Genomic DNA, 21,246 nt, shown 5'->3' on the forward strand with positions numbered 1-21,246 from the left:
GGCCTCATATAAAAAGTAAAAATAAGTCAATCAATAAAGCAAGTGAAAATAATTTTAACAATATTTTATTTAACACCATAGATCCAAAAATTTTGTATTTTAACTTGTGATCGATAGCTCAAGATGAGATATTTTATGTTCTTTTTTTTTTTTTGTATTAAGTCATCAAATCCAGTGGGTGTTTTACTTGTTCAAGCAAGTTTGGACTAGCCCTATTTTGAGTCCTGAGTACTGCAAGGAGCTCATGGCTACCATACTGAGCATGTGCTGGTCTAGAGGACACAAACAGCATCTCAGATAGGACGGACTGAAGAGGTTTGCTCAGCTTCAACTCTTATGAAAACCTGAGGCCTCTACACTCCTGGTCATCTGGCTTCTCTGAGCCTAGTGTTTTCTTTGGGAATCTCAGGATTTATGGCTAGATATTCCTAGAATGTGCCAGATTGGTCTGAGTGAATGCATTCATTTGCTCACTTATTCACTGATTCACGCATCCATATGTTCATTAGAGATTTTTAGGCACTCATCAATGTTTACCCCAACCTCACCCTTGTCTTTCATTGACCTCCTGCCCACTCCCCGCTTCTTTGAAACTTTAGCCCTGGACTCACAGTCTTCTTTCCTACCTCTAGTCCTCCTAGTCTACCTCATCTGTGTGGATGAGCCATCCTAACCCCTGGAAGCTCATTGCCATGACCTCCTCAATGACCTTCATTTCCATGTACTTCAGACACTCCCTGCCCTGGCAGCTCCTTGGCTACGCTGTTTCCCCTCTGAAATCATAAATGCAAACACTCACTCTGAGGTGGGGCTCCCTCATGGCTTTCTGCCTCTCCCACTTCTACTTCATCCTTTCTTTGAAATCCATCAAACACTTTATTTAGCTATTCTGTCCTTCTCAAGCTTTCTCTCAGTCATCATTTTTCTCTATCCAACATGGAATCCCCATGACCCCTCTTTTAAATCACTCTTCCCAATATCATCAACTCTCCTGTCCATTGTTCTTGGATGATATCTGCCTAGGTCAGTGAAACGATTCTTCTTCGCTCTCACATCTGGGCTGCTGAGCACCGATGAATAAAATTAGCAACCCCATAGATTGAGGCCATTCCTGTGCTAGTCTCTAAACTCGCTTCTGCCCTCAACCCTCCCCGGCAATTTAATTAGCTTTCTCTCCCGTTCTCACAATGATCATTCTTCTCAGACTTTCTGCCCTATTGCCTCCCTTCTTCCTCGCAGCAGACCATCTCTCCATCAACTTCAGAGAAAAAATAGAACCACCAAGTGTAAATTCTCTACTCCCTGTCACCACAACAATGCACTGACCAGCATCTCTAACCACCTTCTCCTCCTCTCCCAACACAGCAGTCGGCACTTCCATCGTGCTCCGGACCCTCTTCTGCCTGCCCGATGTGAGATGATGCTTCTACTACCGCTCTCCTTTCCTTCCCTGATCCCTTCTCATTAACATTTAAGCATGCTCAAATCACTCCTGTCAAGAAGCCCTCTTTCAGTGTCAGTCCCCTCCAGCCAGCCCCTGCGTTCCCATCTCTCACAGCCAATCTTCTAGCAAGAACTGTCTGCAGCCACTGTCTACAATTCCTCGCTCTCATTCGTGCTCTTTCCACTGAGATATAGCTTCCACCACCATCACACCAGCAAAACTCCCCAACCTGATTGATGTTCCTGACGCCTTCCTTGTTGAAGATAGTAGGGTCCTGCAGAAAGAACATGCCCTGAGCATTATTATTTCTTGAATATGCTGTAATTTTGCATAACTTCCCCCTTCTTTTAAGATTCTCTTCCCTTGGTTTCTGAGACATTTTTGTTTTCCACCTGTCTTAATGGATGTCCTATTCTTGTGTCCTTCACTTCTGTTCCTCTCACCACCATCCTCTTCTTTCTTTCTTTCTTTCTTTCTTTCTTTCTTTTTTTTTTTTTTTGAGAGGGAGTTTCCCTCTTCTTGCCCAGACTAGAGTGCAATGCTGCAATCTCGGCTCTCCGCCTCCTGAGTTCAAGCAATTCTCCTGCCTCCACCTCCTGAGTAGCTGAGATTACAGGCATGTGTCACCACACCCAGCTAATTTTGTATTTCAGTAGAGACAGGGTTTCTCCATGTTGGTCAGGCTAGTCTTGAACTCCCAACCTCTGCCCACCTTGGCCTCCCAAAATGCTGGGATTACAGGTGTGAGCCACAGCACTCAGCCATCCTTCTCTGATGATGTTCCTAGAATTTCTCCTTTGGCTTCTCCCCTCCTCTTACTCCACTGTCCCTTGAGAAAGTCTCACCACTCCAATGGCTTCAAATACCATCCATCTGCTGACAACTCACACATCTACATTTTTAACCCAAATCCTTTTCCCGGGCCACAGATCCATAAATCTTTTTGCCTGTGGACCTCTCCCAGTGGGCATCCAGCAGCAACTCAAAGACTCATCACAGGCAAAGCTGTACTCATCACCTCCCTGCCACCATCCTCCAAAAGACCCCTGCCCCAGTTCCTTCGTTCTCTCCTTTCGGAGTAGCACAACCATCTACTGAGCTATCCTGGCCCCTGCTTTTTTCTTCTCCCTTTTTTTTTAATATCTGATTGATTCCCAAATCCAAGTGGTTTGGCCTTCTTCGTATTTATTCAATGATCCACTTCCTCCAGCCACTCCTAACTAGTGTTGATTCCCACCCTCCTCCCCCCAGCTCGATCAATTTTCCACACTGCAGCCAGGGCAATCTTTCCACTCTGTGAATCCTATCAGGTCACTGCTGCCAAAAACCTTACTGCAAACTCCCACTGTACTCAAAATGTAAGCCAAGCTCATTGGATTAATTGTACAGTCAATTCGCCTCCCACCCCAAGAGTTTTCAGACCCACCTCTCAGCACCATCAAGGCTTATCTCACAAACCAGTAGTTTAAAAGCACAACAGTTTAATCAGAGCACATGCTAGTTATGTGGTTTCTGAAATACTAGCCCCACAACAAAATTGAAAAGATACAAATTCAGCTGATTTTCAACAATAGTGAAAAGACAACTAAATGGTGAAAGAATAGTCTTTTCATTAAATGGTGATGGAACAATTGAATGTCCACATGTGAAACAAATGAATCTCAACCTATAACTTCATACCTTATACAAAAACTAACCCAAAATGGGTCATAGAGAAAGGTCTGGAAATTGATGGCACTTAATCCCACTGAATTGTACACTTTAAATTGTTAAATTTAATGGTTAAAATGGCAATTTTTATCATGTATATTTCACCACAATAAAAAAATTTTTAATGGATCATAGACCTAAATGCAAAAGCCAAAACTATAAAACTTCTAAAACAAAACAAGATAAAATCCAGAAGACCTTGGGTTAGGCAAAGAATTTTTAGATAGAACACCAAACGTGATCCATAATAGAAAAAAACTGATAATATTTGTATAATTTTGGCAAGATTTGACTTTATTAAAATTAAAACTTTTACTCTTTGAAAGACATTGTTAAGAGAATGAGAAGACAAGCCACAGACTGAGAGAAAATACTCGCAAATCACACTTCTTATAAAAGACTTATTTCCAGAATGCATCAAGAATTTACCAAGAAAATAAACCAAGAATAAACTCAAGAAAATAACCCAATTTAAAATGGGAAAAAGATCTTAACAAAGAACAAAGGAGATAGATGAATGGCAAATAAGCATATGAAAGGATGCTCAACGTCATCAGTCATTGGGGAAATGCAAATTAAAACCACCATGAAATACCACTACGCACTTGGTAGAATGGAAGGACAAAACCAAAAACTGGCAATAGCAAATGTTGGCAAAGATGTGGAGCAACTGATGCTGTCATACATTCCTGGTGGGAATTCAAATGGGCATACACAGCTGGGCACAGTGATTTACTCCTGTAATCCCAGCACCTTAGGAGGCTGAGGTGGGCAGATCAGTTGAGATCAAGAGTTCAAGATCAGCCTGGCCAATATGGTGAAACTCCATCTCTACTAAAAATACAAAAAGTAGCCAGGTGTGGTGGCGGGAGCCTGTAATCCCAGCTACTCAGGAGGCTGAGGCTGGAGAATCTCCTGAACCCGGGGGGTGTAAGTTGCAGTGAGCCAAGATGGCACTACTGCATTCCAACCTAGGCAACAGAGCAAGACTCTGTCTCAAAAAAAAAGCCCATACTTTGGAAAATCACTTGGCAGCTCCTTACAAGGTTTAACATACACCTATTTTATGATCCAACTATTCTAACCCTAAGTATTTACTCAAGAGGGGAGAAAGCTCATGTTCACACAAAAACCTCCACGTTAATGTTTATAGGCATTTTATTAATTATCACCAAAAAAGAGGAACATATGAAGATGCCTTTCACCAGGTGAATGCATAAGCAAAGTGTGGTACATCTCTTTAACAGACTATTACTCTGCAATTAAAAGGAACTCTGCAGCAACATGGATGACTCTTCAATGCATTTTGTTAAATGAAAGAAGCTAGTTCCCAAAAACTACATATTGTACGGTTTCATTAATACAATTTAGAAAAGGCAAAACTGTTAGGATAGAAAAGAGAAGAGTGATTGCCAGGAGATAGGGAGGGGTGCGAGGTAAAAGAAGCAGCATGAGGGGCTTTTTAGAGTGATGGAACTCTTTTGAATGGGACTGTGGTGGTGGATTCAGGACTTCATGCATTTGTCAAAATGTATAGAACTGTACGCCACAAAGAATGAATCCTACCATATGTCAACCATAATAAAATCAACCGGATGTGTGGGAAAAGATGAAACGCAAACCGTAGCAAATAAATCTAACTGTATAGCTGGGCACGGTGGCTCGCGCCTGTAATCCAGCACTTTGGGAGGCCAAGGTGGGTGGATCACGAGGTCAGGAGTTCGAGACCAACCTGGCCAACATAGTGAAACCTTGTCTGTATTAAAAATACAAAAAAAAAAAAATTTACCAGGCGTGGTGGCAGGTGCCTGTAACCCCAGCTACTCAGGAGACTGAGGCACAAGAATCACTTGAACCTGGGAAGTGGGGGTTGCAGTGAGCCCCGGCAGCAGTGCAAGACTCCATCTCAAAAAATTATTTAATCAATAAATTAATTAATCTAACTGTATTACAGGTAAATTAAATAACTCACTGAAGCAGATGGGAAGAAAGAGTTGACTGGGGCAAAAAAATATTTTGACTGGATACCATAAGGATAAACAACCACAACCTTATATACCAACAGACACTGTGCTCTAGTTAGTAAATTTGTTTCTAGGACTATGACTTAGCAATTCTGAAACTAATTATGTATGTATACTAGAGATGAATGAGTAAGTAGATATATGGTAGAAAACAAGAGCCAGGTTTCTGGCCAGGAGAAAAAAATGACTAATATGAAAAAGGAGAAGGCATGAATGGTCATGGAGTACTGGGCTGGGGATCGAGGTATCAGAATAGCCTCACGGTTTTGTTCAGTGTATATATACAGATAGACTGGTATGGAAATAAACAGAAATGTGTGTTGTGGGTGGGTTAATTTATGTGCACACCTATATATTTCCTAGCTCTGTTCACCAAAAACACTAGAAGCACTGACAGCCACATGGTGATGAGCACACAGCTCTCAGATCTAGGTTTCCAAATAAAATTCTCCTTGGAAAAGTAATTTTTTTTTTTTTTTTGAGACAAAGTCTCTCTCTGGCCCAGGCTGGAGTGCAGTGGAGAAATCTCTGCTCATTGCAACCTCCGCCTCCCAGGTTCAAGTGATTCTTGTGCCTCAGCCTCCCGAGTAGCTGGGACTACAGGCACACGCCACTGTACCTGGCTAGTTATTGGTGCCAGGATGCCATATTACATTATTTATTGTGGCTCTGTTAATCTCTGTTAAACTGTGACATTTCCTGAGTCTTTCTTTTGTCTTTCATAACCTTGACACTTTCAAAGAGTACTGGTCAGATATTTAGAACGTCCCTAGTTTTGGTTTGGCTGATGTTTTTGTCATGATTATTGGGAAGCATGCCACATAGCTGATGTACCCTTCTTGGTGTGTGTCAGCAGTACATGATGTCAAGATGTATTATATTGGTCACTCGGTCAAGGTGGTATCTGCCACCTGGCTAATTTTTTGTATTTTTAGTAAAATAGGGTTTTGCCATGTTGGCCAAGCTGGTCTCGAACTCCTGACCTCAGGTGATCCACCCGCCTCAGCCTCCCAAAGTGGTGGGATTACAGGTGTGCACCACCATGCCCAGCCAGAAAAGTAATTTCTGTGGTGCCAGAGAGCACTTCCTTCCTGAGTCAGCAAAGGAAGGGCTCAAAAAAAGGGGCAGGGAGATGTCAAAAGGGCACAGGAGCCCATCTGAATGAAGTCCCAGTGGCCAAAGTTGGAACTGGAACAGTAAAAGAAACGATAGTATCGCCAAGGAATGAAATAAACCCGAGTCCCTATAAACAACTGAATAAACAAATAAGTGGCAGGGAAGGGCAACTCCTGTAGAAAAATTCCAGTCCATAAATGTAGAAGGATTACGAATGGAGAAAATCACCAGGAGAACACCACAGTTAATTGCTGAGCATGATTCTACTGAGACCAGCTCAGTCATAGAGACCCCAACCCAGGTGGTGGTGAAGGAATTAAGAAACAGGAACACAGATAGAGTACAGAAGTGGGATCAGAGTGGGACCGTCAGGAGACTGACAGCATTTCCCAGCTGAAAGCCCAAAGCAGACTCTGACCCACATATTTATTCTTTGCGAGCAAGTGATTCTTTTTAATAAGCAAGTGCCCAGTGTTTCTTCATAGAATAAAGGTAGACTAAACAGATAGATAGTGCCTGTTCCCTGCTAAAGTAGAAATAAGCGGGACAGCACTCTTTTTGAGTCAGCAATGGGGACAAGGTCAAATAGCCTGTGTTTTGGGAGCTGGTTTAACTAGTGCATGACCGGTAGATATTGCCTACGGTTCTGGCAGTTTTCTGGCTGGGGATGGCACGGTGTTCTTGCCATCGCATCTCAGCAAATAACATATACTCCATCACACACAGGTCACGACCTCCTCCCAACACAATCCATTTATGGATGCTAACATTAGCGGGCAAAAATTTAAGGAGAAAAAGGATATTAGCAGAGTCTTAAAGTCTGTATTGTGTATAAAAGGAAAAAACAGTAACTTTACTGTAGCAAAAGCTGGCAGATACCACCTTGACCAAGTAACCAATATAATACATCTTGACATCGATGTACTGCTGACACACACCAAGAAGGGTACATCAGCTATGTGGCACGCTTCCCTATAATCATGACAAAAACATCAGCCAAACCAAAACTGGGGATGTTCTAAATATCTGACCAGTACTCTTTGAAAGCGCCAAGGTCATGAAAGACAAAAGAAAGACAGGAAATGTCACAGGTTGGAGGAGATCAACAGAGCCACAATAACTAATGTAATATGGCATCCTGGCACCAAAAGAGGGCATTAAAGGAAAACTAGTAAGATACAAATACAGTCTAAATTTAATTAATAGCACTGTATTGATATTAACTTAGCTTTGATCATTTTTCTATAGTTATGTAAGAGGTTAACATAAGGTGAAGCCGAGTGAAGAGTAAATGTGAACTCTGTTATATTTGTCACTTCTGTTACCTAAAATTATTTCAAAATAAAAAGGTTAATTTTTAAAATGTGAGTACGGTGGCTCACGCCTAGAATCCTAACACTTTGGAAGGCAGAGGCTGGCAAATCACTTGAGGTCAAGAATTCGAGACCAGCCTGGCCAATATGGCGAAACTCCGTCCCTACTAAAAGTACAAAAACATTAGCCAGGTGTGGTGGTACGTTCCTGTAATCCCAGCTATTCAGGAGGCTGAGGCAGGAGAATTGCTTGAACCCGGGAATCAAAGGTTGCAGTGAGCCAAGATAGTGCCACTGCACTCCATCCAAGGCAACAGACAGAGCAAGACTCTGTCTAAAATAAAATGAAAAAAAGAAAGAAAGAAAAGGTACTCTTGGCTGGCACAGTGGCTCATGCCTGTAATCCCAACACTTTGGGAGGCTGGGGTGGGCAGATGATTTGTGGTCAGGAGTTTGAGACCAGCCTGGCTAACATGGTGAAACCCCCATCTCTACTAAAAATCCAAAAATTAGCTGGGTGTGGTGGTTCATGCCAGTAGTCCTAGCGACTCAGGAGGCTGAGGCAGGAGAATCGCTTGGACTTGGGGGCAGAGGTTACAGTAAACCGAGATTGCTCCACTGCACTCCAGCCTGGGTGACAGAGCAAGACTCATCACAATAAAAAAAAAAGATACCCTTTAATAATATAGAAATTCTGAAAAATAACTTATAAAAAGAAGTTACTTGAGAGAGATCCAAGATGGCTGACCACTAGCAGCTCAGGCTTGTAGCTCCCAGTGAAAGTGCAGAGAACGAGAGGACGCCACACTTTTAGACGAATCTTTCTTGCACAAGGACCAGGAGATTCCCAGCGGAGGAGCCCCATGGGTCGCCAGCGAGACTCTTGCAGCCGGCTCTGCGGTTTTGCCGGTGCCCTGGCGCGGCGGTTCTTGGTGCAGAGTAAACGGGACTGGTTCCCCTTTTGGCCGACATTTGGAGCTGACTGAAGGAAGGATTCAGGAGGGAAGCCAGATGAGAGACTCCCGGACAGAAAAGCACCAAGAATCTTGATGCCACTGTTTTAGCCGGCACAGTGGGTTGCTCACATTTCGGCCCTGGGAATTAACAAGTTGGACGTCCACTAAGAGACCTAATTTGAAAGTTGGTAATTACAAAGACGACAGGTGGATAAATTTACAATGATGGGAAGAAACCAGCGTAAAAAGTCTGAGAATACTCAAAATCAGAATGCCTCTCCCTCTACAGAGTATCACAGTTCCTCAACAACAGGGGAACAAGGCCTGATGGAAAACGAATGCATTCCAATAACAGAATTAGGCTTCAGAAGGTGGATAAAAAGAAACTTCTGTGAGTTAAAAGAACATGTTCTAGCCCAATGTAAAGAAACTAAGAACTTTGAAAAAAGATTTGACGAAATCCTAACGAGAATAGACAATTTAGAGAGGAATATGAGTGAATTAATGGAACTGAAGAATACTATATGAGAACTCCGAGAAGTATGCACAGGTTTTAACACTCGAATTGATCAAGCAGAAGAAAGGATATCAGAGGTCAAAGACCAACTTAATGAAATGAAACAAGAAGACAAGATTAGAGAAGAAAAAGTAAAAAGGAATGAGCAAAGTCTCCAAGAAATATGGGACTATGCAAAAAGACCTAATTTAGGTTTGATAGGTATACCTGAATGTCATGAAGAGAATGAATCCAAGCTGGAAAGTATTCCTCAGGATATTATTCAGGAAAACTTCCCTAACCTAGTAAGGATGATACTCATCCCCAGGTAATACAGAGAACACCACAAAGATATTCCTCAAGTAGAGCAACCCCAAGACACATAATTGTTAGATTTACCAGGGTTGAAATAAAAGAGAAAATTCTAAGGGCAGCTAGAGAGAAAGGTCAGGTTACCCATAAAGGGAAGCCTATCAGACTTTCAGCAGATCTCTCAGCAGAAACCCTACAAGCTAGAAGAGAGTGGGGGTTAATATTCAATATCCTCAAAGAAAAGAATTTTCAATCCAGAATCTCATATCCAGCCAAACTAAGCTTTATAAATGAAGGAAAAATAAAAATTTTCACGAACAAGCAAGCACTCAGAGATTTCATCACCACCAGGCCTGCTTTACAAGAGCTTCTGAAAGAAGCACTATACACAGAAAGGAACAACCAGTATCAGTCATCCCGAAAACTTACCAAAAGATAAAGAGTATCTCCATAATAAAGTATTTATATCAACTAATGGGCAAAATAGCCAGCCAGCATTAAATGACAATATTAAACTCACAAATATCAATATTAATCCTGAATTTAAATGGATTAAATGCCCAATCAAAGACACAGACATGCAAACTGAATAAAAAGTCAAAACACTTCAGCACTCTGTATCCAAATCCATCTCATAAGCAAGGACAACAAAGACTCAAAACAAAAGGTTGGAGGGAGACTCACCAATCAAATGGAGAGGAAAGAAAAATACAACAAACAAACAAACAAACAAAAAAACAGGAGTCGTAACTTTAGTCTCTGACAAAATAGAACTACAGTAGTAACCAAGACTAAAAGAAACAAAGAAGGACATTACATAATGATAAAAAGAGCAATGCAACAATAGGAGTCAATGATCATAAATATATATGCACCCAATATAGGGGCACCCAGATACATAAGACAAGTTCTCAATGACTTATAAAGACACTTGGACTCCCACACTAATAGCGGGAGACTTTGACACCACATTGTTAATATTCAATGGATCAATGAGATAGAAAATTAACAGAGACATTTATGATTTGAACTCAGACCTGGAACAAGTAAACTCAGTGAATATTTATAGAATTCTACACCCCAGGTCCACAGAACATACATTTTTTTTTAGTATCACATTACACCTATTTTGAAAGTGACCACATAAATGGAAGCAAATCACTCTTCTTCAGCACTTGCACAGCATTTCACAGATTTAAATGAAATATTGGTTGGCTGTTTGTTATTTTCTTTCCTTATTCCTTCCTGTCTCCACTGTTAAGCACAATAATCAGCATAAAAGAGGTTTTTAATACCTATTTCTAGATTGCATTCCAGCCTGGGCAATAGAGCAAGACTCCTGTTCTCTCTCTCCCTTTTCTCTTTCTCTTTCTTTCTTTCAAAAAAAAAAAAAAAGAAGTTACAGGTATAGTTACAGGTATTACATTTCAGGAATTTTTAAAGATACATACTTTTAAAATTATGGTTCTTAAACATTTTTATTTTTTCTAGAAATGACTATTAGGCAAAAAATATTGCTGTCCATCATTCTAAAGGAAACCTCTGATGATATCAGTCTCCTGTTCAAGTATCTTCAATGTCTCCCTTTTGCCTTGTAACTGCATTTGGATCTCTCCCCAAAACTGCCCTGGCCCTGGCAGCCTCCCCTTTCGCTGCTTCTCTTCACAGCCTGTACTCCCATCCAGGAATCTGCTGCTTCCTTCATCCTGACCTCCTGGAAATGCCTTTTCCCCAGACCCTATTTGTCCAGAGCCCATGAAATTTCCCCAGTGTGAAGAAACCTTATCCTCCCCTGAACTCCCAGCGCATTTCCCCCAAAGACCCTTCCCCATTTCCCTGCTGCTGTTAGACCCAGGCTGGTGGTGCCTCTGTCCAGTGGCTTAGTTGGAGTATCTACCTCTAGATTTTCTCACTCACCCATTAGTACCTGAGACCAGATGGTGCTGTCCAAGTAGAGCACCCGGAACCCTAGACCTGGACACACATACTCTCTGATCCATTTCTCCCCTTAATGCTTCCTTATCCTCTGCAATAGTGTGGCCAGGATAGTCTCAATCTCTGGACCTCGTGGTCCAACCACCTTGGCTTCCCAAAGTGCTGGGATTACAGGCGTGAGCCACCACATCCGGCCACAGGGTCCTATATTAATCATGTCTGCATCCCCTCCCCACAGCGGTGCCTATTTTAGCATCCATAAATAATAGAGACTCAATAAGTATTTCTCAGCATGAATGCTTGAAGGAATAAGTAACATCTCAGGCATCCATATTTCTTTTGATTCACGGTTCTAATCATGTTTTCCTTGCACAAATTTCTAGATCTTCCTCATTCTGAGTAGCAAGAAATAAAAAGGAATTTTCACATCCCCAAGCCCTCCAGTCACTGACCTGACTGTTGATGTCCTGAAAACTTATCAAGAAAGAACAAATGAGCCTCCAGATTCTCCTGACACCAAACCGGAAGTGGACTTCAACTCCAAGACAGGTGAGAACGGCCGAGTGTGGGAAAACTGGTTGAATGGTCTCAAGGTAGGCAGCCCCGTAGTCTGGATTGAACAATGCTTTGGCTGCAACAAACTGTAGTGATAGGACATATGTTCGTTGTGCTTTGCTTTTGATCTTCAGCTCCAAGGTTGAGATGCTGTCCCACAGGGAAAAGAAAAAAGGAAGAAGAACTGGGCAGAAGAAAACTGACTTCACCCATCACTGAAATACTTCGTACCTGAAGCACAGCTATCTTGTGAGAAGAACATGGTGGCAGCTCTTCACAGTCACCTAACTAAGGGGCTTGGGTAGGGTCCTGACTCAGAGGTAAATACACCACCACTGAGAGGCCCCTCCACAGCACCTGAGCACTCACAGCCAAGCCTGGGCTTGGCCCCAGTGGACATGAGAACAGGTGCCTGCCAGAACCACCCAGAGGGCGGAAGGCCTGCTGTTGCCAGGTCTACCATGTGAATCACAATGACTACATGAGGTCACAGAATGTTGAAGATGAGTTGTAGCTCCTAAGTCACAAAGCCTCAGGTGGGTGGGCATCTTTTCGACAGGGCTCCCAGCAATAGAGCAGTCCTACTCTCCTGGATGAGCTGGAGAAGGAGCCCCCTCTCCCAGACAGAGTTGGGTTCAAATTCATGTGCATCCCATTCCCACCAAAGCCCACTCTTCCCAGGGCTTGCTGAGAGGGAAGAATAACTGCAGGCTCCCCTAGGGTGTGTCAATGTGAGGGAAGTACACAAAGTTTGAGACAGAGGTGAATGGACAGGTGTGCTTCTTGGGGAAGCAGTCAAGAGGTGGCAAGAAGTTAAGTTGCTCTCAAGAGGGTCCTGGCACTATGGACGATGACAAACCTCTTCAGCCTGAGACAGAAGGTGAAAGGGCATCCCACCCCTCCACTCAGGCCCATCCCCGTTGCCTCAGTACAATACCTAGGGATCACAGGATCCTGAAGCCCACTTCTTTCCTCACCTGGGACCCTCTAGAAGTGGGATGATGTGTGACATTGACTTGGGTTCAGAGCTTGGAGAACAGGAAGAGTTGGCTGCAGTGCTGTGCTAGAACTAGCCATATTGGCTCTAGCCAGCTTTAATTTTTATTGTGTGGGCTGGTTGATATCACATTTATAGTTTGAAATCAGCCACATTGGGAATATTTACACCACATGAATTGGCTAACACTATGAATCAGGATGCTTTTGGTGTTGTTTATTGTTGTTTTTTTTCCTGGAGAATCAGTTGTTAAATATTTACCAGCATTCTACTGGATGAATGAAATTCTAAATTGTTTGACAAGGAAATTAAGACTCAGAAATTCTTCACTTTTCTAAGGGCACTCAGCAGTCTGGCAGCCAAGCTGCTGTCTGTCCTCTACCAGGCCACTGCTACCTACACTGTGTATACCACAGACCGGCTGGGAGATTAATGTTGGGACCTGGGTCTATGGAGAAGGACTGAGAAAGACCTGCCTGGACTCATTAGGAACCCCAGCATCCTAGAATCTGGGTAGTCAAAACTTGGGACCCCTGCCACAAATGCTCAGACCACCCAATCACCCAGTGAGTAGGTTGGCTAAGTTCTGGCAGGTCATCCAGAGGCATGGCATGGCTTCTTGAAAATGCAGAGTCCTGCTGATGCCCGAGGATTGGGCTCTGGATTTTATGTGTGGCTTCCAGAAGCCCTTGGCTTTCAGGAGTCTATGGCTGATCACAGGTCAATGGCCTAGAGGTGGGGAAAAAAAACCACATCTAGCAAGTGCAGAGAACTGGAGTGAAGGCAGCTCTGCTCCCCTCACCAATGTCTCATCAGATCAGAACTCATGTGTTTAATTATAGTAGATCTTTTCAACCCAAGGGAGATTTTCAAGCCCCTCCTTCTTCCTGATCACAAAATCAGTGTTAGATTGGAAGGAAGAGAAGCTAAGTCAAATTCTTAGGAATCAAGTTCTCTCTCTCATTCTCCGGAACTGCTCCTGGCCCATTGGTCCATTTTATTTTCTATTTGACCTAAGTTGCCACCTGCCCTGCCCTGCCCTGCCCTGCCCCTTATACTCCCTGGCACCATTTGTGCCTGACAATAAGGAAGTCTATGTATCAGGACTCACCCTTTCACCTGAAAGAGTAACAGCAGACCCTGAAACCCACCCAAACATTTAAGAAGGGGAAAGTGTGAGCAAGGAGCCAATCTCCAAGGCAGGCCCCAGACAAGGAAGGGGGCAGGGGCAGCCGGTCTCCATGGAGCAGCAGGAAGTCAATTTCACAAGCCCCTGCAGACCCTACAGCCAGAGGCACTGCTATTGGGGAAGGGAGGTTTGTAGAGCAGACTTGCCCTGGCAGGGCTTGGCACCTTGAGGACCTGGGACTCTGAGGAAGGGAGCAGAGATGGAGAAGCAGCGGCAGGCTTTATTCCAGGCATTAAGGAGATTTTTCTTCCAGATGAGACTCCAACCGAGCCAGCACCACAGAGCAGCGATGAAGCGCTCTACAGTGAGGCCGAAGCCCCGCAGACTGTCAGAAAAGTGAAACCAGACCGGGAGAATTCAGAAACAGACCTGGAGATCGAAGGTGAGCGTGGGCATTCTGGGGCAGTGAGGGCAGCCTCTACTCAGAAGCTGAAGTCGGGTTTTTGGGAGCTGTCTTCTCAATCCTTTCCAGAGTCTCCCTGTGGACAGCCTGTGGAGGGAATGTGGCAGAAAGGCTTGTGCTCAATTTTGCCTGGAGTCCTTCTCCAGGCTGGCCAGAGACAGCAGCGGCAGCTTCCCACGCTTGTCACCTGCCTCGAGCGCAGCGCCGTTGGCTTGTTAGAAGTTGAATCAATACACAAACAGGGTTTTCTGGTCTTCTAAACATTTCCACGTGGGGCATCCTATGCGATTTTTTTCAATAGTCCTAGGAGGTAGGCATCATTGCCCATTTTCAACAGAAGAGGAACTGGGCCTTGAAGAGATGATAGGCATGGCCCAGGGACAGCGGGAGTTTGCCCAGCATGTTGGCTGACCAATCCCATGTCTGACTCACTCTGAGTCCTGCCTTATTGCACACTCTAGGCCCCTGCAGTACTTCTGTGGCACATCTTGCATCCCAGTGACTTTCCCACACTCACCTCAGAGCTCTGGTTTTCCCTACTGTTCTTGATAAATCTAAGCATGCCTGGGTATCGGGACTGGCAGAGCTGAAACAAAGACTCTGTGAATGCAAACAATACCTCCACCCTCTCCCTCCTCCCAGTTTCCCCAAGAAGGGAAGCACCAAAAGAGAACACTTGTGAAGCAAGGGGAGAATGACACTGGTTCCATTGAAGGGGCCAGCCTCAAGCTTCCCAGGCCAAGGCTAGCCCAGTTGCCCTTCCTCTCCTGTGGTCTTGCAACTGGGTGGTGGGCAGTGATTGACAGGCCACAGAGAAGGAGGAAGGCTCATTCTGCCAAATTAAACTGTGAAGTTCATCTGCATAGGGCCAGCTTATAAGCCTCCCCACCGTGGACAACATACAACATACCACTTCACCCCTCTGAGCAGACCGCCTCCCCATTGTCCCCCAGGCAGCTTGTTGCTGTTTTTCTTGCTTCTTGTCCACCACTTCAAGCCTGTCGCTAATGTTGCTTCCAACACCTGACTTCATTCACCTGGTTGGAGAAGGTGGCAAAGGACGACACTGGATGTTTGGCCCAAGGGTCCCGATTCTATCTCACTCTCCCTCCCTCTTCCCCGCAACCACAGCAAGTGCTAAAGCTGTTGCAAGCTGCCCATAAAATATAACCACAGGGAACACAGCTAGAAAGGGTCAGCATCAAACCCAGAGGAATTAGTCCCAGGGACGAAACTGGGGGTTACCTCCCCTGCTTTGGCCAGCAGGAACCTCTAATGTCTAAATATGGCACCAAAAACCCTGTTCTGAACGGAAACGCTGCGCTCAGCAGCTCTGGCTCCTGGCACCCCTGCAGTGGGTGCTGAGACACTGGGAATAGGCAGGGAGGGCATGGGAAATAGGCCAGTTGGGAGCAGTGTTGGCTGTGAGTCTATCGAAGAGGGAGAGAGGAGCCTGGTTTGCTCACTTGCCATTAGCTGTTTTTCTCCACAACAGTGGTTCTCACCTGGAAGCAATTTTGCACCAAGGAGACATTGGGCAAACTAGGGCATGGGGCGTTGCTACTGGCATCTTGTGGGCCCATGCTGGGGATCCTGCTGAACACCTTACAATGTACAGGACAGTACTCAGAACAGAATTATCCAACCCAAAATACCTGCACTGCTGAGGTTGAGAACGCTGCTGTACAAGCATCCCAAAGGGAAGTCTGATTTGTAGCTGTGCTTGCAAAATCAGCTTCCCTGTAAAGCAGTTGTTCTTTCACCAACAAAGCTCCCATTGTCAGCCCTAGACTTGTTTGGGGTGGGTTGGCCAAAGGCCCTGGGATCCGAAGGAAAAACAGATGCAGACATAGACGCCAGCTGGCCCCAGGAAGCCTTGCCATAGGCTGGACATGCCTAATGAGGACACAGCTGTGGGGTACCCAGAATCCAGGGAGGCCCAATGCCCAGTGACCCCGGGCCAGGCTGGCCTAAAGCCTAAGGAATAAGAGCCCCCAGGGATTAGAATGGAAAGGTGCAGTCCCTATTTCTGTTAGCTGGTTTTCGCACTGACCAACTGTGCATTGTTTGAGGCTAGGTTTATCATCCATAATGCAAGGATGACAGTCCTTTTTATAAGGAAAATGGCATCCTAGCCTTTGAAAGAAGATAGACCACTCACATGCAAGCAAGCTTGTTTCTCGCTGATTTGGAGGTTTTTCCATATTCACTGGACAGAGTCTCACTCAGTCCTATTGGGCTTTTAAATGTTGGTGCCTCTCTAAGTCTTTGGTGAAGCTTTGTTCATGACTCACAACTTTTGATAGTTGTAGCAAAATTAAAAGTGAAATGGAGACTCCATCAACCATCAGAAGTCATCTGCTTTTTGGTCTTTCAGATTTGTCCAAAGGTGGGCAAGAGGGCTTGGGCCTTTCTATGTCTTTGATGACCTGTCATTGGATGTGGCCAACCTGGGCAGGCGAGATGAAACATACTACTCACTTCTAGAAAAGCTTCTGGCCTAAAACCATGGGCCTCATCTCCTACCCAAAGAGAAACATTCATCTGGGGCTTTCTGGAGTTAAAGTCTCCCTCTGCCACCACGGACTGACTTCCCAGACTGGAGCTGGCTTCTTAGCACATACCCACACGGACAGATTCTCCAGCAGAGGAGAGTGTAGACATGAGTGAATGTCACCTGGGGCTAGAGGGGAGCGAAGGCAAAGGTAGAAGAGAAATCCTACTAGAGCCCATCTTTCTCTGCAGATAATGAGAAGTTTTTCACCACTGGACAAAAGGAGCTGTACCTGGAGGCCTGCAAACTGGTGGGTGTAGTGCCTGTCTCATACTTCATCCGGAACATGGAAGAGTCCTACATGAACCTCAACCACCACGGCCTGGGCCCCAGGGGTACCAAGGCAATTGCTATAGCCCTGGTGGTGAGCATGCTAGAGGGGGCTCATGAAACCTGGTGGAGGTGGAGGGTTGGCAGGACAGTGGTAGGCCCAAGATTCAGAGGGCCTCTCCTATGGAGCCTATGTAGTGACCTTTATGCCCACACTGCCCTGGGCTCTGCTTGGCTACCAGGTGATTTCCCCAACAGGCATGAATTCTTCTTTAGCTCCTGACAGGAGGCTGCTAGCAACCTAGGCCTTAGAAGTCTATGCTCCTTTCAGAAACTCTGAAGAGAAAAAGAATAAAAGTCTATATACTCTTTACTGTTCAGGAAACAAAGGCACCAGCCCCTGGGCCCATGAAAAGTGACTGGGCCCAATTGTCAATGTAAGAGCACCAACAAAATATCAGCCTGGGTCTCCATTCTAAAGCTCATCTTTGCTATAAATGGGTTTACTACTGACCCATTCCATTCAACGTCTGCCTTTTGCAACATTCTAATTCGTAAAGACCACACTGTAGAGTAGATCAAGTTTTCCCACAGAAATAGTGTTATCTCTCAGCTTGGCATGACCAAACAAGGACTTGACCTTGAGCTCATCATGACTTTTTATAAATTATAATTGCTTTGCACACAAAACTGACTCCCATCACAGAAAACCTAACAACTACATGTCAGCACAACACTGTTTGTTCACTTAGAGAAGTAAACAGAAAATTCCATTATTAAGCTTTTACTAAGAAAAAGCTTAATAAGGTAGAGAGGTAGATGTGTCTTTAGAGGTGACATTTAAAATTGGTAATAGTTAAATTATCCATGGAAAGAATGAACAGAGAAAAATAAAGAGGACTCACAAGACTACCAGGTTTATATGCGTGTTGTGCAGTAAGGACCAATACACTGAAACAGCAGAGTTTGCAGCAAAGAAAGAGTTTAATGATCACAGGGTGGCCAAGCAAACAGATGAAAGGAACCCTTCCATCCATTTCCCTAAGGAGTTCTGGTCTAGAGTTATGTTTGTTTGAGACAGGGTTTCTCTGTTGCCCAGGCTGGAATGCAGTGGCATGATCATGGTTCGCTGCAGTTTTGATCTCCTGAATTTAAGTGATCCTCCTGCCTCAGCCTCTTGGGTATCTAGGACCACAGCTGTTCACCATTGCACCCAGCTAATTTTTACTAGAGAAGGAGCCTCACTATTATGTTGCCCAGGCTAGTCTCAAACTCCTGGGCTCAGGGGATCCACCCACCTCAGCATCCCAAACTGCTGGGATTACAGGCATGAGCCACTGCACCTGGCCTGACCAACAGTCTTTAAGGGGATCTCAGAGGACAAGGGGTTGAAAAATTGGGGTCACTGATTGGTCAGGACAAGGGGGATGAAATCATCAGGACATGCTAACTGCATGCTTTGGTGAGTCAGCTCCTCTGGGGGTCCTTCAGACCAGCTGATGTCAGTAGTTTTACCAGCCTCTCAGATGGAAAAGTTAACATTTCACAATGCTTGCGATGTTATCTGTAGAGCAGTGAAAAGGAACTATGATCTTATGATTCTGGGACAACAAGAGGCAAACAACTCTGAGGAAGGGGCCAGAGAGCAGCTGATCTTATGATCAATGCTGCAAGCTGGGCTTATTTCCGTTTCTCCCCTACCTTCTTCCTGGATCCATTTTATAAAGTGTATAGGGACAGTTTCAGGGCTGAGAAAAAATTCTTTAAAAATATTATTTATAAAGGATCTGAAAGAAGAAAAGGAGTCAGTGAATTAAATAGAGAATGAGTGACTGAGAGACAGAAGAAGCTACAGAATGACAGTGTATTTCAAGGCTTTTTGGAGCTTGCCATGTATTTCATAACCAAATAAATATGGAAGCACAGAATTGCCTTCCTCATTCATCATTCTCTCAGATGTCTGCATCATTGAACATGGCCGAGTTAGTCTTCCTACAGTTTGTCTTTGGCTGTCTCTACCATTCTGTACCTTCCTTCCCATCTCCAGAAAGCAATGCAATCTCACATTTCGTGTAACTTCTTAAAGGGCATATGCTAAACGCAAATGCTGTTATATTTTTAAGAAAGAATGGGTGTGTTGGTGAAGGCGAGAAAAAATTCTCCTGCCTCAGCCTCCCAAGTAGCTGGGATTACAGGCATGCACCCCCACACCTGGCTAATTGTTTGTATTTTTAGTAGAGATGGGGTTTCACTATGTTGGCTAGGATGGTCTTGAACTCCTGGCCTCAAGAGATTCTCCCGCCTTTTCTTCCTAAAGTGCTGGGATTACAGGTGTGAGCCTCCCGGTTCAAGCGATTCTCCTGCATCAACCTCCCAAGTAGCTGGGATTACAGACACATGCCACCACACCCAGCTAATTTTTTGTATTTTTAGTAGAAGCATGATTTTACTATGTTGGTGAGGCTGGCCTTGAACCCCTGGCCTCAAGTGATCCTCCTGCCTTGGCCTCCCAAAGTGCTAGGATTACAGGCATGAGCCTGTATCCCCAGGCAACATAACTTTCATGATAGTATATTATCATAAATGTTCTATTTTATTATTAGTTATTGTTAACCTCTTATTGTGCCTAATTTATAAATCAAAATTATCGTAGGTAAGTATGTATAGGAGAAAAACATAGTATATTTTGGGTTTGGTACTATCTTTGGTATTAGGCATTTACCAATGGTCTTGATGTTTTCCCCCAAGGATAAGGGTGGATGACTGTAATCATTGTTAGAATGTAAGAGGAGGGATACGCTTGTGTGCTGTTCATTTTGAGCGCCTAGCCCCCTGCTGGCATTGAACAGTGTATTCCTAGAATACATGGTCTTATTTTTCCTCACCTTCCCTAACACACTCATTCTTTCTTAAAAATATAACAACATTTGCGTTTGGCATATGCCCTTTAAGAAGTTACATGAAATGTGAGCTTGCACTGTTTTCTGAGGATGGGAAGGAAGGAGCGGGGAAAGAACAAAGCCATCTTGAGATTTATTGAGAGTGGAAAGGCTGACTAATGAAGTGTTAGGAACGCACCATTACCTCATGAGCTTCATGGGAAAACATGGATGATAATGAAATCCTCTTAGAACTTGGACCACTTGTCTCTTAGTAACAGCAATTTCTGTTTGTGGGGAGTTTCTTCTTCCTTCATTCTCTGCATCATTCATTTGACAATTAATCATTGTGACATTCTGGGGGACTGAACTTCTATTTGTTCTTTGTACTGATTAACTTTTCACATGTTTGTGTTTCCCTGGCTTAGATTAGGAGCACTCTAATAGCAGGTTTCGTGTTTGTTTCATCCTTGCCTCTATCCCTCGACCACCTAGCACTGTGCCCTTGCACTTGGGGGCAGCAGGTGGGGTGGGAGTAGGAATGTTCTCTGTTAATCTTTGTTTCCCCAGCAATGAACACAGAAAGTGACAAATGTGTGGAATAAATGTGGATGGAATTGGGGACTGGGCCTCCTGCTTCACCCTAGAATGTGCTCGTCCCCAGTATGACTCTGGCAGTGATGACTCAATTGAAGTTTCTAGACACTGCTAAATAGCACCCAAACCGGGAGGCCCCCTGAGCCATCTCCCTCACCTTTGAGTACAACTCAAGGCAATTGCATTTTGCTCAACCCAGAGAGCTGAGACCAGAAAACATTCCAGGAAGCCCCAGGGTGAATCATCCTGCATTGCAATAGCTGGGACTATCACACTTTCCTTTATCAGGGGAGAGGGTCGGGGAGGACCAGCATTAACACTCCTTCCAGTTGCTACTTCTCTTGCCCCTTAGCGGGCCTTGAAAATGCTCAAATCCAAACCTGTGTCTGTTCTCTGTCCCTGTATATACTGGGAACAAGGTGGGGAAGGCAAGATCAAAGTTCTGATTAGAGCTTAACCCCAGTCCTTCGTGCTCCAATGCGAGTCCTTTCCTCCC

At 44.4% G+C, this 21,246-nt stretch overlaps 2 protein-coding genes across 7 annotated transcripts in view; one reads left to right on the forward strand and one right to left on the reverse strand.

Moving 5' to 3' along the window:
* The window catches only part of ANGEL1 (angel homolog 1), a 41,508-nt gene extending 29,224 nt beyond the window's left edge, over positions 1 to 12,284 (reverse strand). Inside the window, exons 1-2 of one of the 2 annotated variants that reach the window (XM_035261125.3) lie at positions 12,093 to 12,284; positions 11,759 to 11,947 (exon numbers count right to left, since the gene is read on the reverse strand). The gene's annotated coding sequence lies outside the window, so the exon portion shown is untranslated. Of the gene's footprint in view, positions 1 to 11,758 lie in introns of both variants that reach the window. The other variant, XM_035261124.3, reaches the window with a different exon arrangement.
* Positions 12,285 to 12,395: 111 nt separating this feature from the next.
* Positions 12,396 to 21,246, forward strand: part of LRRC74A (leucine rich repeat containing 74A) — a 49,605-nt gene continuing 40,754 nt past the window's right edge. For 3 of the 5 annotated variants that reach the window (XM_054240231.2, XM_054240230.2, XM_035261132.3), the window contains exons 1-3: positions 12,396 to 12,741; positions 14,301 to 14,429; positions 17,196 to 17,368. In XM_054240231.2, the coding sequence (XP_054096206.1) occupies positions 12,705 to 12,741; positions 14,301 to 14,429; positions 17,196 to 17,368 (339 nt within the window). In that variant the 5' untranslated portion in view covers positions 12,396 to 12,704. The remainder of the gene's footprint in view (positions 12,742 to 14,300; positions 14,430 to 17,195; positions 17,369 to 21,246) is intronic. The other 2 variants (XM_035261138.3, XM_035261137.3) reach the window with 2 other exon arrangements.

Source organism: Callithrix jacchus, chromosome 8 (assembly GCF_049354715.1).
Source record: "Callithrix jacchus isolate 240 chromosome 8, calJac240_pri, whole genome shotgun sequence".
Taxonomy (NCBI): Eukaryota; Metazoa; Chordata; class Mammalia; order Primates; family Cebidae; genus Callithrix; species Callithrix jacchus.